Source organism: Ctenocephalides felis, unplaced genomic scaffold, assembly GCF_003426905.1.
Source record: "Ctenocephalides felis isolate EL2017-DRISC unplaced genomic scaffold, ASM342690v1 CF-g0.4_SCAFFOLD_03571, whole genome shotgun sequence".
NCBI classification, from domain to species: domain Eukaryota; kingdom Metazoa; phylum Arthropoda; class Insecta; order Siphonaptera; family Pulicidae; genus Ctenocephalides; species Ctenocephalides felis.
Genome location: NW_020539725.1, coordinates 1,460,544 through 1,473,415, shown reverse-complemented (window position 1 = coordinate 1,473,415; position 12,872 = coordinate 1,460,544). Strand labels below are relative to the sequence as shown.

At 30.0% G+C, this 12,872-nt stretch overlaps 1 protein-coding gene across 6 annotated transcripts in view; it reads right to left on the bottom strand.

Annotated features, from left to right (window-relative positions):
• LOC113385117 overlaps nt 1–12,872 on the bottom strand; it is a 113,164-nt gene that overhangs the window by 71,006 nt on the left and 29,286 nt on the right. For 4 of the 6 annotated variants that reach the window (XR_003367967.1, XR_003367966.1, XR_003367968.1 and 1 more), the window contains one exon: nt 4,307–4,530. The exons of the other annotated variants lie outside the window; for them this stretch is intronic. Coding sequence is in view for 1 of the 4 variants with exons in the window: in XM_026622929.1 (XP_026478714.1) it covers nt 4,307–4,530 (224 nt within the window). In the remaining 3 variants the exon portion in view is untranslated. The remainder of the gene's footprint in view (nt 1–4,306; nt 4,531–12,872) is intronic. 6 annotated transcript variants of the gene reach the window in all.

The window sequence follows — 12,872 nt, the reverse complement described above, 5'->3', positions numbered from 1 at the left end:
AATGTGAAACAACACAAAACCAAATTGCCCTTAAACATGTTTTTTGTTGATTTAGAATCTGCAGAAAACAATGGCGAAACATATAAACTAAAAAAATTGCTTAATCATATGATTGTGGTGGAACCGCCACGTAAAAGCAAGGTGTTATTCAATGTACAAAATGTCAAATGTATGGACATTCTAAAAATTATTGCAACAGACATTTGCCTGCGTTAAATGCGGTGGACCTCATAATACTTCAGTATGTAAGAATGAAAGATCTACTCCAGCAACATGCATTCTATGTGGTGGTGCTCATCCGGAATACTACAAAGGTTGTCATTTTCACAAGGATTATTACAAACAACATAATTACAACTTTCAAAAAGGAAGACGAACCACGGATAGAGTTAAAACATCAAAAACAGAAGAAACCAGACGTCCATTAGCTAATTCTTACAGTGACCATAGAAGCTATTCAGAAGTATTAAAGTTACAACGAAATATAAAAACGAACAGTCACAGGTAACCATTGCTCTTATCACATTAATTAATGATTTTAAAGATATGTTCAAACAACTAATGGAGCAAAACAGGTTAGTCATGAACATGTTATCCAAATTAGTTAAAAATTAATGGCCAAGTTTCTTCGGATTGCTCAATGGAATGCAAATGGTGTTCTAAACCATAAAAGTGAATTAATAATATTTTTACAACAACATATGATTGATATGATGCTAATCAGTAAAACGCATTTAACAAATAATCTACATTTCAAGATTCCTTTCTATTCTTTTTATAATACTAATCACCCAGACAATACTGCACACGCTGAATCTGGAATATTGATTAAAAACAGTGTTTCACACTACACACTAACAAATTTTCAAGAAAATTACTTACAAGCATCTACAATTTGCATTAATACATTTCCTTATGATATCATTGTCTCTTCTGTATATTGTCCTCCACGTCACAGGATGAAAATAGATGATTATGAAAAATTCTTTGATACATTAGGACACAGATTTGTAATGGGTGGTGATTTTAACAGCAAAAATACATTATGGGGCTCTAGACTTACCACTCCTAAAGGTAAGCAGTTGGCACAAATGCTGTTAAACAAAAATTATTCATTCTTATCGACTGGAAAACCTACTTACTGGCCTACGGATAGAAACAAACGCCCTGACCTTCTAGATTTTTATATAATAAATGGAATTTCTGATTTATACACAAACATAAGAGATAATTCAGATTTATCATCAGATCATACACCTATTATAGCAACAATTAGCACCACAGTAATAAGAGTGAAAGAAATTAATGGTCTTTTTAATAGTAAAAAAACTGGAACTCTTTTAGACAAGAAATTTATTCTAAATTACACCTTAAAGTCAGATTGAAATCTGAAGCAGACATAGAGAATAACTTAAATTTTTATATAAATACACTGAAAAAATCTGTACAAAATGCAACTCCACATATAACATATAACAATACAACGTCTAATATCCCAATGGAAATTAAAATATTAATAAGGAAAAAAAGACGAGCAAGGAAAATATGGCAAAGATCACGTAATCCAAGCGATAAAACTGTATTCAACAATTTATCGAATGAACTAAAACAAAAGTTGAAAGCCATGCGGAACAACAGTGTGGCGGAATTCATTACTAATCTTAATAGATACGATTATTCGATATGGAAACCTATAAAATCTTTGAAGAAACATATCCACTTTAACGCCCCAATAAGAATGGAATCACCATCATTAGGCGAATGGGCCAAAAGTGACAAAGAAAAGGCAAATTTGTTTGCAATTTATTTATCAGATGTGTTCACTCCAAATGATGACGTTATTGACAACGATGTAAGGCAAAAGCAATGCATGATGATTCTACAATTATAAAAAAGTAACACCAAAAGAAATAAAAGGGTTTATTAAACATATAAACAATAAGAAGAGTGCAGGGATAGATAACATAAAAGGAAGGGTCTTGAAAGAATTGTCAAGAAAAGCAATTGTTCTGCTGACATATATTTATAATGCAATATTTAGGTTGGGATATTGGCCAAAATGTTTTAAAATTTCAGAGGTTATAATGATTTTAAAACCAGGAAAACCAGCTGTCACATCTTACAGACCAATCAGTTTACTGCCAATTCTATCAAAATTGTTGGAAAAACTAATATTAGTAAGAATAAAAGAGTATTTAAATATAATACCTGATCATCAATTCGGGTTTAGAACCTAGCACTCCACAATACAACAATGCCATAGGATAGTAAATAACATCCAAAAGGCAATAGAGAGAAAGGAATATTGTTCAGCAATCTTTATCGATATCAAACAGGCATTTGATAAAGTATGGCACGAGGGCCTACTCATCAAAATAAAAAATTGTTTGCCGCACAAGATATTTTCACTATTGAAAAGTTACTTAACAAACAGATTATTCAGAACTAGAGTTGGAACAGAAACTTCAGAATTATTTAACATCAAGTCGGGGGTTCCACAAGGGAGTGTTTTAGGGCCAATATTATACCTCATATATACACACGACATTCCAACTGATAGCAATGTCATAATTGGAACTTTTGCCGATGATACAGTTGTCATGGGAACTCATACAAATGCATCCGTCGCAACGTCAAAAGTTCAACAATATGTCTCTGAAATTGAAAAGTGGCTCAATAAGTGTAAGATTAAAATAAATGAAACAAAATCTAGCCATATAACCTTCACAACAAAAACCCTGGACTGCCCAAGCGTAAAAATAAACAACATAGAAATACCGAAATATGAGAGTGTAAAATACCTTGGGATTCATCTCGATAGAAAGTTAAGCTGGTCAACGCACATCAAAATGAAAAGAAAACAGATGGAGAAAAAGTTCAAAGAGTTGTATTGGCTAATTGGCAGGAGTTCAAATATGTGCTATGAAAACAAACTCCTTTTATATAAAACAATAATTATCCCAATCTGGACATACGGCATTGAGCTATGGGCGTGCGCAAGCAATTCAAATATAAAAGAATACAAGTAGCGCAATCAAAAATTTTAAGATGCATTGTGAACGCATCCTGGTATGTTACAAATGACACACCCCTTTAGTATGATGTCGCGAGCTACCAGCATAATTTATGATCAGTGGAATATAATTAATAATATTTAATTTTTAGATTTTTTATATGAGTGTCGGTAAAATATAAAGCTTGGTACTCATCAGTTAGCTATGAGTTATTAGCACTTATTTGAAAAGTATCAATGTTATTTTTGTCGGGTTGCAGTTGTTTGGATCATCATACGCTAGAGGGGTATTTTCATGGTCTGCTGGCGAATCCCGAGCATCCCGTGTATTTAGTAGAGTCATTCTAAGATCAAAAGAGCACATGTTGATTTCTTTTATTTTTTCTGTCGAAGGATACTCATTAGAAAAATGTTTCTGTATTAATTTTACGCAGTGTAGTGTTTACAAAGTAATTTTGTATGCATGTCGCTGACGGTATAAACACTTCGCCATAATCTCGCCTGAAGCGTTTTACTTCAATTTCAACCCTCGTTTCAAACTGAACGTTTCAGAAGTTTCTGCTATTGTTTTTTTCTTTTCAAATTTGTTACAGAATATATGTATGGGTTATTTAGTGATCTTGCTTCTTAAAAAATACATGTTTATCAGTTTATAACCTTGTTCGATTTTAACAATTCTTGATCAGTGCCTAGCACTCATTTAATTTTTTTTCCTTATTACTTTTTTATTTGGAACTTCATTTGGATTCCATTCTCATTCATTATTCCCTCAAATTTTTGTATTTTTTATATGTATGTCCATCTTCTAATTCAATATTAATTTACGTCTTGTTTATTGTTCTTAGTCTATATTCTTTTTTGCTTACTTTTCTATTATTCCAATGGGGTTTTGATTTAACTTATATACAATTTCATCTTTACAATATTACAAATTATTACAATTTCATTCAATAAATCCAAGATTTATATCCATCTCATTTTCAGTAAAATATGAATATTTTTTAAACAAGATATAAGATGGTACTAGTATCAAAAATCAACATCTCGTAAGACATATAATAATTAAAGTTAATATTCAAATTTTGTTGATAATTACATATTTAAAAAAATTAGGCATTAATCATGTAATATATTAGTATCCATTCTTAAATTAAGTATATTTTTTGTATGGGCAATTATCATCGAATCAAATATGCTCCGTTTGAATAAATCACGGTTCCAGCGATTTGGGTCAAATATATAGCTTAAAAGATTTAGGTAATCGCAGTCAGAAAATATTATTAATCACCTTACCTTATGCAAACCTCCAGCATGTGCTCCATCGTATATATATAAATGGTCATTACAGTCAAGTTGTAGAATATCAAATCTTAGCATAAATCGTTGCAACACAGAGTGTGTTTGGAATGTTATTACGCAATCTAAATTGCGTTCATTTTGAGATAAAAGAACAGCGCCATCTATTTTCCGATATAGTTGTTGCAAAAAGTGATTTTTACATAGTGATTGCATATGATCTGTAACGAATTATTAGCATTATTTTAATAATATGAAATTAAACAGATTTAAAATGACGACACTAATTGTAATTATGATATAAAACTGATTAGAAAATAATATCTATTATTAAAAATGGAATATGTACTGAATGTATGCAAGGTTACAAATAGACTTAATTCTGTATCATATTAATAGTAAGAATGATTGATAATGTAAAAGAAGTGCAATAGAAGAAATAGAATCTAAAACAGTAATATTCACATTTAAGAATGTAATATGTACGATCAAAAATAATAAAATTATTTAAAACACAATGTATACTGATTATTTAAATAACAGTAGAGCATGTACGGGAAAAAATACATGGTGCTTCGTTATTCAATAATATTTATTTATTCAATTATATTATAATCAGTCTCAATCGTTTTTACTCGTCTTAGAATCATTGACTACCAGTAACATAGTCTAATTAAGTGGGAACTATTATAACATGTTCAAAAACTAATTCAACTACTTACAAAAACCATTTTGTCCATATAGTTCACCAAAAGTTTATTACTAATCGTTTGAAAAAACATGATAAAACCGCCCTCATAATAAATTTTTGTATGCGCGACAAACGTTTGAAGCCAATGACGCTAAAACATCTGACAGGATTGTGATTATTGCTTTCGTCACGTTATACAGACGCGAAAACATTATTAAAATAAATAAGACCACTGTGTGATTTTGTGTATGTATATATATATATATATATATATATATATATATATGTGTGTGTGTGTGTGTTGAAATATATGAGTAAGTTCTTTTATGGCGATACATTAAAGAATAAAAAACAAGGATTTATAAATTAATTCCAAACGTTTCGACATTCAATTTAATGTCATCATCAGTGTATATAAAAACAGTGTAAAAATTAATATAACCCGGTAATTATAAGATTTACGGATTGGTATAGAAACTATAAATATAAGAGAAAAATTAACAGAACCGCAACACTTAACAACAAAAAGATAAAAAATAATAGTAAAGGTAGTAAAGGTAGAAACTAAATATTAAACAGATAAAAAAGAATATATATATATATATATATATATAATATATATATAAATGAATGCATTTATATGCCTACACATTCACATGAATACATATATGCATATGTACACAAAGTTACACATATGCAAGTATATGCATATTCACAAGGATATATATGTACATGTATAAACAGGGCCGGTTCTACCTTGAAAGCGATGCATGCAAAAAATGCGAGCGCAAGCTTAGGGAGCGCTAAAACAAGATTCAGATGTGGAATTTATAATAAAGTTTTACAATATCATTAAAATTTGCATCCTTTACTAATCTTGGACAATATTTTTAAATTTTTTTTGTATAGATGAATATATACATTTCGGCCATTACTATATCAATTAGGAGAAGTTTACGATGAAACTTTAGATATTTTAAATAATGAAAAATTAATTAAAACAATCCAACGTAAAGTACCAGTGTTATATTTAATAATGAGAGGCAAGATTTTTTTTTGTTCTTTATGATTTTCTTAATAGAATAAATCGCATCAAATCTCCAAAATAAATAAGTAAAATGTTTCAAAACCCATATATTAATATTACATGTGCGTTAGAATTAAATGAAAATTTAAACATATTATTGCAAGCAATATTAAACATACAGAAATTTTTAGATATCCGAAAAAGTTTTGATTGAGAATAAGAAGCTTTATGGAGCTTTCTTGGATATATTTGGTTATAAAAAAGTCAAGCAAGTCTGGTAATTTGCATAAGTCACTGGGCCAATATGTGGGTTTGCCTGTGGATATTGCATTCAGGTTTAGCAGGTTCATTGCTTTGTGGAGCTCGCGTCCTCTGGAAGTAGTTAGTCTTGATCCCCAGCATGTGTTTTTTGCATTATAATCTCTTCCAGAGATGAAAAAATTGCCAATGAATTGAAAAAATTTCAAGAACTGTTGCTGACAGATTTAAGGTCAAGAGGGGCAATATATTGCTGAAAAAATGATGGTTTGCGGCAATGTGTCAAAAGCAATATTTGTTGCTTGCATGTAATTGGTGGAAAACGATTCTTTAACAGTATGTCTGACCTTGTTTTTAATAATTATGGCTGTTCCACCATGCGCTGTTCCATCCGGATGATTTGTGTTGTACGTTTGGTAATTAGTAATACGAAAGTACTTTTTATCAGATATAAGCATAATGTCGATGTTATTGTTTATCAAAAAATATTTAACCTCCTGTATATGCTGACACAGGCCATTGACGTTCCATAAACATATTCTTAAATGGCCTGTCATTAAATCTTCCTGTTTAAAATTGTTGTGAGTAAATTGAGCAGTGTCGGTCAGTGTCTTGATCATTCAGTTAAGATTTCAGAGTTCAGATAAGTCGTTATTATTGTTGTCCGTGTTCTTTGCAATAAACTCTTCTGTTGTCTCTGTCGTGTCGTGTATTTCCACGAGCCACCCTTGAGTACAAAACTCCAGTTACTGTTGTGTTACTGATAGATTATCTATTGGAAGTGAATTGCCTTTCCCGAGAAGCTGGATATTTCTTTTCGAGCTGTTCTTTATATACCCCACAGCCTTTGTAATAGGCCGGATGATTTCCATTGCAGGGAACACTTGCTACTCCGCTATTTATTTTGTCTGTCTATGAGCATTTTTCAGTTAGATGTTGCTGAGCGCATTTTACGCAGCGGGGTGTTCTGTAGCAAAAATTTCTTGTATGTCCTAACCTTTGACATCGTGTGCACTGGACTATTTCGCGAGAATGTCCTTTAACTTGAATTTCAACTTTGGTTTTACATAAAAATTCAATTTTGTAAAAATATCCATTAACTTCCCGTAGGGTAGTTATAGTAATGGGCCGAAAATCGAAAATAAATTTTTTTTGCATTTCTCGACGTTTTGAAGGTTTCTGAACATTTTGGCATACCTCAGAAAAATGGATGTGTGTGTGTGTTTTGATCAACCGATTTGAATGGTTCAAAAAACATTGATTCCTATTGATAGGAAGATGTGCTGATTAGTTTTTTGCAAAGGCAGGTCCAGCCATTACGGAGATACGACGCAAAGAGTGCAGAAAATACAAATCGAGTTTTTAAGAGAACGGAGCATCCGATTTGAATGATCTAAAAAACATTCAATTTGTAATGATTGCGAGAAGAGGTGATTATTTTTTGACAGAGGCAGGTTCAGTCATTTCGAAGATACAGTGGTAAATGTATAAGAAGTGGCAGTTTTTGAGAGAAATAAGCGTACGATTTGAATGATTCAAAAAACTTTCTGCTTGTTTCAACAGAATAATTGCTTCTGGAAAAAAAAATTTGTTCCAAAATTTATTTTTACAATTTTTTTTTAATTTGGACTCTAGTTCTAATATACTTTAAACAAATAATTTCAACTTTAAAAAATATTTAATATTCCTCGAACATTTTGTTACGGTACGGGAAGTTCCAGCAATTTTCCGTAAGGCACGATGCCATGCACCCCACTAGTTTTCTTTGTGCTCCAGTTCTACCGAGATAATATTCAGTGGGAATTTTGTATATCTGCTTCTTAGAAGAGAGATGTGTACAACTTGGTGCCCCAGTTCTTCTATTTCATTTATCAGCATGTCTAAGTCGGTGCTATAGTGTAGGTTTTTAACCACGACTTTAAATGTCCGTTTTGACTTATCTTGATACGAATGCATCTGTGTTCCTTTTTCTTTCAGTTTGTTTAAAATATTATTATAAGTTTCTGCACTTTCGAGATTTATTTTCACTTGTGTTGTTCCTATAGTTTTTAGTGTGTATTGTTGCTTGGCTTCGCTTTATTTAAGTTCAATTTTCTTTTAGTTCAATCAATGGCTCAATATCCCCCACTTTGTGTACAAAAATAGGCGGAGGTTTTATTGGAATTTTATTTTGTACTTGTATGTTTTGACATGGTAAATTTTGATCGGATGTATTTTTTCTAAAACTGCGTAGCAATTGCTGGTTGGAGTAATAGCTTTGAGCCAGTAGTCTTTTCGTACCACTTGAAACATGACGGTGTTTCTGTGTCGATCTGGTTGTGTTTTTTATTGTTTACTACAGTCCAATCACTATTAATTTTAGCACTGGTACAGGCTTCAAATCATTTGATTTGGTATAGATTGGTTACTATCAATTGATTCATTGTTTTCATTTGACATTTCGACGTCGTTAATCTTTTGAATGCGCTGTTGAATGTGTTTGCGGATTTTAGGCAATATATCCCTTTTGACGAATCTAGAATTTATAGTTAAATCGTCATCTAAAATCTTTAATGATTTCACAATACGAAAAATTTTTGTAACACTAGTTGATTTAACCATTATTTTAGGAAATGTATGCACTACGCAATTGTAAACACTGTTTCAAATATATGAATGCGACACTATGTCCCCTCCGAAGAGAACATGTTACGCAATTTATTGTACCTGTTTACTTGATAATGTATTGAATGCATTGATAACAAAACTATTAGCATGAATTCATACCGTAGTATTTAAATGTAAACACTCCGATGTAAACCGTTCGGCCGCCCAAGCTCAACTCACATTAAATTATATCATTATCAAAACTATACAAAAAGTCATAATAAAAAGTTGTATTCTTCCAAACTCCTGGCCTCTTTGATTCCCACATATACTCCCTGCTCAGTGATGACTTCATACAAGTTCAAATATGCATGTCAATACGTTATATTTATTTGGTGAGAAAGCAGATTGTTGTGACAAGATAGATTACAAAAATCTATCTTGTTTCCGTGATCCACCGAGATGCTGCCGAACTATATTAAATTATTACACTTTGTTTAAATTTTCGAATGATCAGATATACTTGGATAATGGCTATATCAGACCGATAAAAAGATGATAAGTAGTTTAATTGTTGTATATGTAAATAAAATATTACGATGTTAAGATTTATAGATAATATGTTATACAGTTGAAATAATACTTGTTGCTTAGTTGAAATTTGAGTTAATACTTGTTACTTAGTTGAAGTTTGAATTAATACTGATGTTAGTTAGATGATATTTGATTTATACTAAATTATAAAAATTTGACAACTTCATGTTATTTCTCTGATTGGTTCGTTTTGTGGTTTCAAGCGACATCCCATTACATTTTCGATTAATGGTATGAATATATTTAGAGACAGGATGCATGACAATGAGATATTTAATATTTCAAAATTCCATAATAAGGGATGAGGGTCCATTATTACTATCCTGTATGGAAGAAATAAAATATAATAATATTATTTTATTGGGCCACGTTTGAGTAAGGCGTCAACACAGATTGCAAAAGAGATTTGTATTTTACATATTTCAGGACATGAAAGCTTTTCTCAAATTCATGATGGTATGAACCAATCGTAGTCCACGACAACTGGATAAGAGTCATCTGGCATAATCATCGAAGTTAGTAAAACATTATACGAAATTGTCGATGGAGTATCTCGGACAGTTGGGGTCGATGAGGGCAGTTGATTCAATAGTGCAGGATTAAATTGCCTAAACCTTCATAAGATGTTAATCTTTGAATGACTGGAGTCGATGAGGACAACTTGGATGAAGTATCTAAATCCAGTTCTAAAAATAACATAAATCCAGATCCAGATCCAAAGTCTTAAGCATCAAAAGACGCTTTGGTGAGTTAATAGACAAGGAGAGGTTGTATTGCGATTCAACTTTTTGGTGCAAGCAATAACCTGAGGTCTGGGCATACAGAATGAGTATGCCAACGGAAGTCCGGTGTCATGGCTAGAGAAAATGCGTTAACCCGAGATGACACGAGGACTGGGCGTACCTTTTAAGTAGCCAACGGAAGACCAGTGATTAGGGCGTTGCACCAAAGTCTTTTTTTTCAATTCTTAATCCATGATCAAATGTTATCTTCCCAGTATAGAAATATATAAATTTAGAAAAGGATATTTCTGTTATATAAAAATGTATTAAAATATATCATTATCAAAACTATACAAAATGTCATGGCATAAAAATTGTTTTTTTCCAAACTCATGGCCTCTTTTATTCCCACAGTTATATTAATTTTTACACTGTTTTTAGAGCCACTGATGATGACATTAAATTGAGTGTCGAAACGTTTGGAATCAAGGATTAATTTACAAATCGTTGTTTTTTATTATTTGATGTATCGCACGGCAAGAACTTACTCATGTATATATATATATATATATATATATATATATATATATATATATATTGATTGTTTCTTTTCTGAACAGTAAATCCAATAATAAAAAACAATTTGTTTTCTGAAGATGTTTAATACGACGTTTCGGAACTAGGTACGTTCCATCATCAGGTTTATTCTGTCAAATACAATGTTTTTTTAAAAATATTGATTAACATTAATTAATGATGGTCAATACAGATTAATTAGAAAAATTTTTTTTTAATTTTAATCTGTATTGACCATTATTAATTAATTGTATTTGACAGAATAAACCTGATGATGGAACGTACCTAGTTCCGAAACGTCGTATTAAACATCTTCAAAAAACAAATTGGTTTTTATTATTGGATTTACTGTTCGGAAAAGAAACAATCAATATAATGAAAAAATCCAGGTCTTATCTATTGATATATATATATATATATATATATATATATATATATATATATATATATATATGATAAAAATTGTTTCTTGGGCATCCATCCAATAATTAAAAAAACAGTTTTAATGCAAAATGTTTTAATTAAGAGAACATACGTTTCGGGTCCAGATTTGACCCATCTTCAGTGCATACAAATAAATTTTTTAAAAAAATATAACACAAAGAACAACATAAAAATGTAAACGAAAAAATAAGTATGAAATAAAAAATTGAAAAAACATCAAGTTATGAAAATTGTAACGTAATTCTGTCTCCAAACTAACAAGATGTGTTTTTGGAATAACCTTTTTTACAATAAAACATATTATTTATTTTAATTTTTACAATTTTCATAACTTGATGTTTTTTCAATTTTTTATTTCATACTTATTTTTTCGTTTACATTTTTATGTTGTTCTTTGTGTTATATTTTTTTAAAAAATTTATTTGTATGCACTGAAGATGGGTCAAATCTGGACCCGAAACGTATGTTCTCTTAATTAAAACATTTTGCATTAAAACTGTTTTTTTAATTATTGGATGGATGCCCAAGAAACAATTTTTATCATATATATATATATATATATATATATATATATATATATATATATTCAATAGATAAGACCTGGATTTTTTCATTATATTGATTGTTTCTTTTCCGAACAGTAAATCCAATAATAAAAACCAATTTGTTTTTTGAAGATGTTTAATACGACGTTTCGGAACTAGGTACGTTCCATCATCAGGTTTATTCTGTCAAATACAATTAATTAATAATGGTCAATACAGATTAAAATTAAAAAAAAAAAATTTCTAATTAATCTGTATTGACCATCATTAATTAATGTTAATCAATATTTTTAAAAAAACATTGTATTTGACAGAATAAACCTGATGATGGAACGTACCTAGTTCCGAAACGTCGTATTAAACATCTTCAGAAAACAAATTGTTTTTTATTATTGGATTTACTGTTCAGAAAAGAAACAATCAATATATATATATATATATATATATATATATATACATGAGTAAGTTCTTGCCGTGCGATACATCAAATAATAAAAAACAAAGATTTGTAAATTAATCCTTGATTCCAAACGTTTCGACACTCAATTTAATGTCATCATCAGTGGCTCTAAAAACAGTGTAAAAATTAATATAACTGTGGGAATAAAAGAGGCCATGAGTTTGGAAAAAAACAATTTTTATGCCATGACATTTTGTATAGTTTTGATAATGATATATTTTAATACATTTTTATATAACAGAAATATCCTTTTCTAAATTTATATATTTCTATACTGGGAAGATAACATTTGATCACGAAAAAATAAGTATGAAATAAAAAATTGAAAAAACATCAAGTTATGAAAATTGTAACGTAATTCTGTCTCCAAACTAACAAGATGTGTTTTTGGAATAACCTTTTTTACAATAAAACATATTATTTATTTTAATTTTTACAATTTTCATAACTTGATGTTTTTTCAATTTTTTATTTCATACTTATTTTTTCGTTTACATTTTTATGTTGTTCTTTGTGTTATATTTTTTTAAAAAATTTATTTGTATGCACTGAAGATGGGTCAAATCTGGACCCGAAACGTATGTTCTCTTAATTAAAACATTTTGCATTAAAACTGTTTTTTTAATTATTGGATGGATGCCCAAGAAACAATTTTTATCA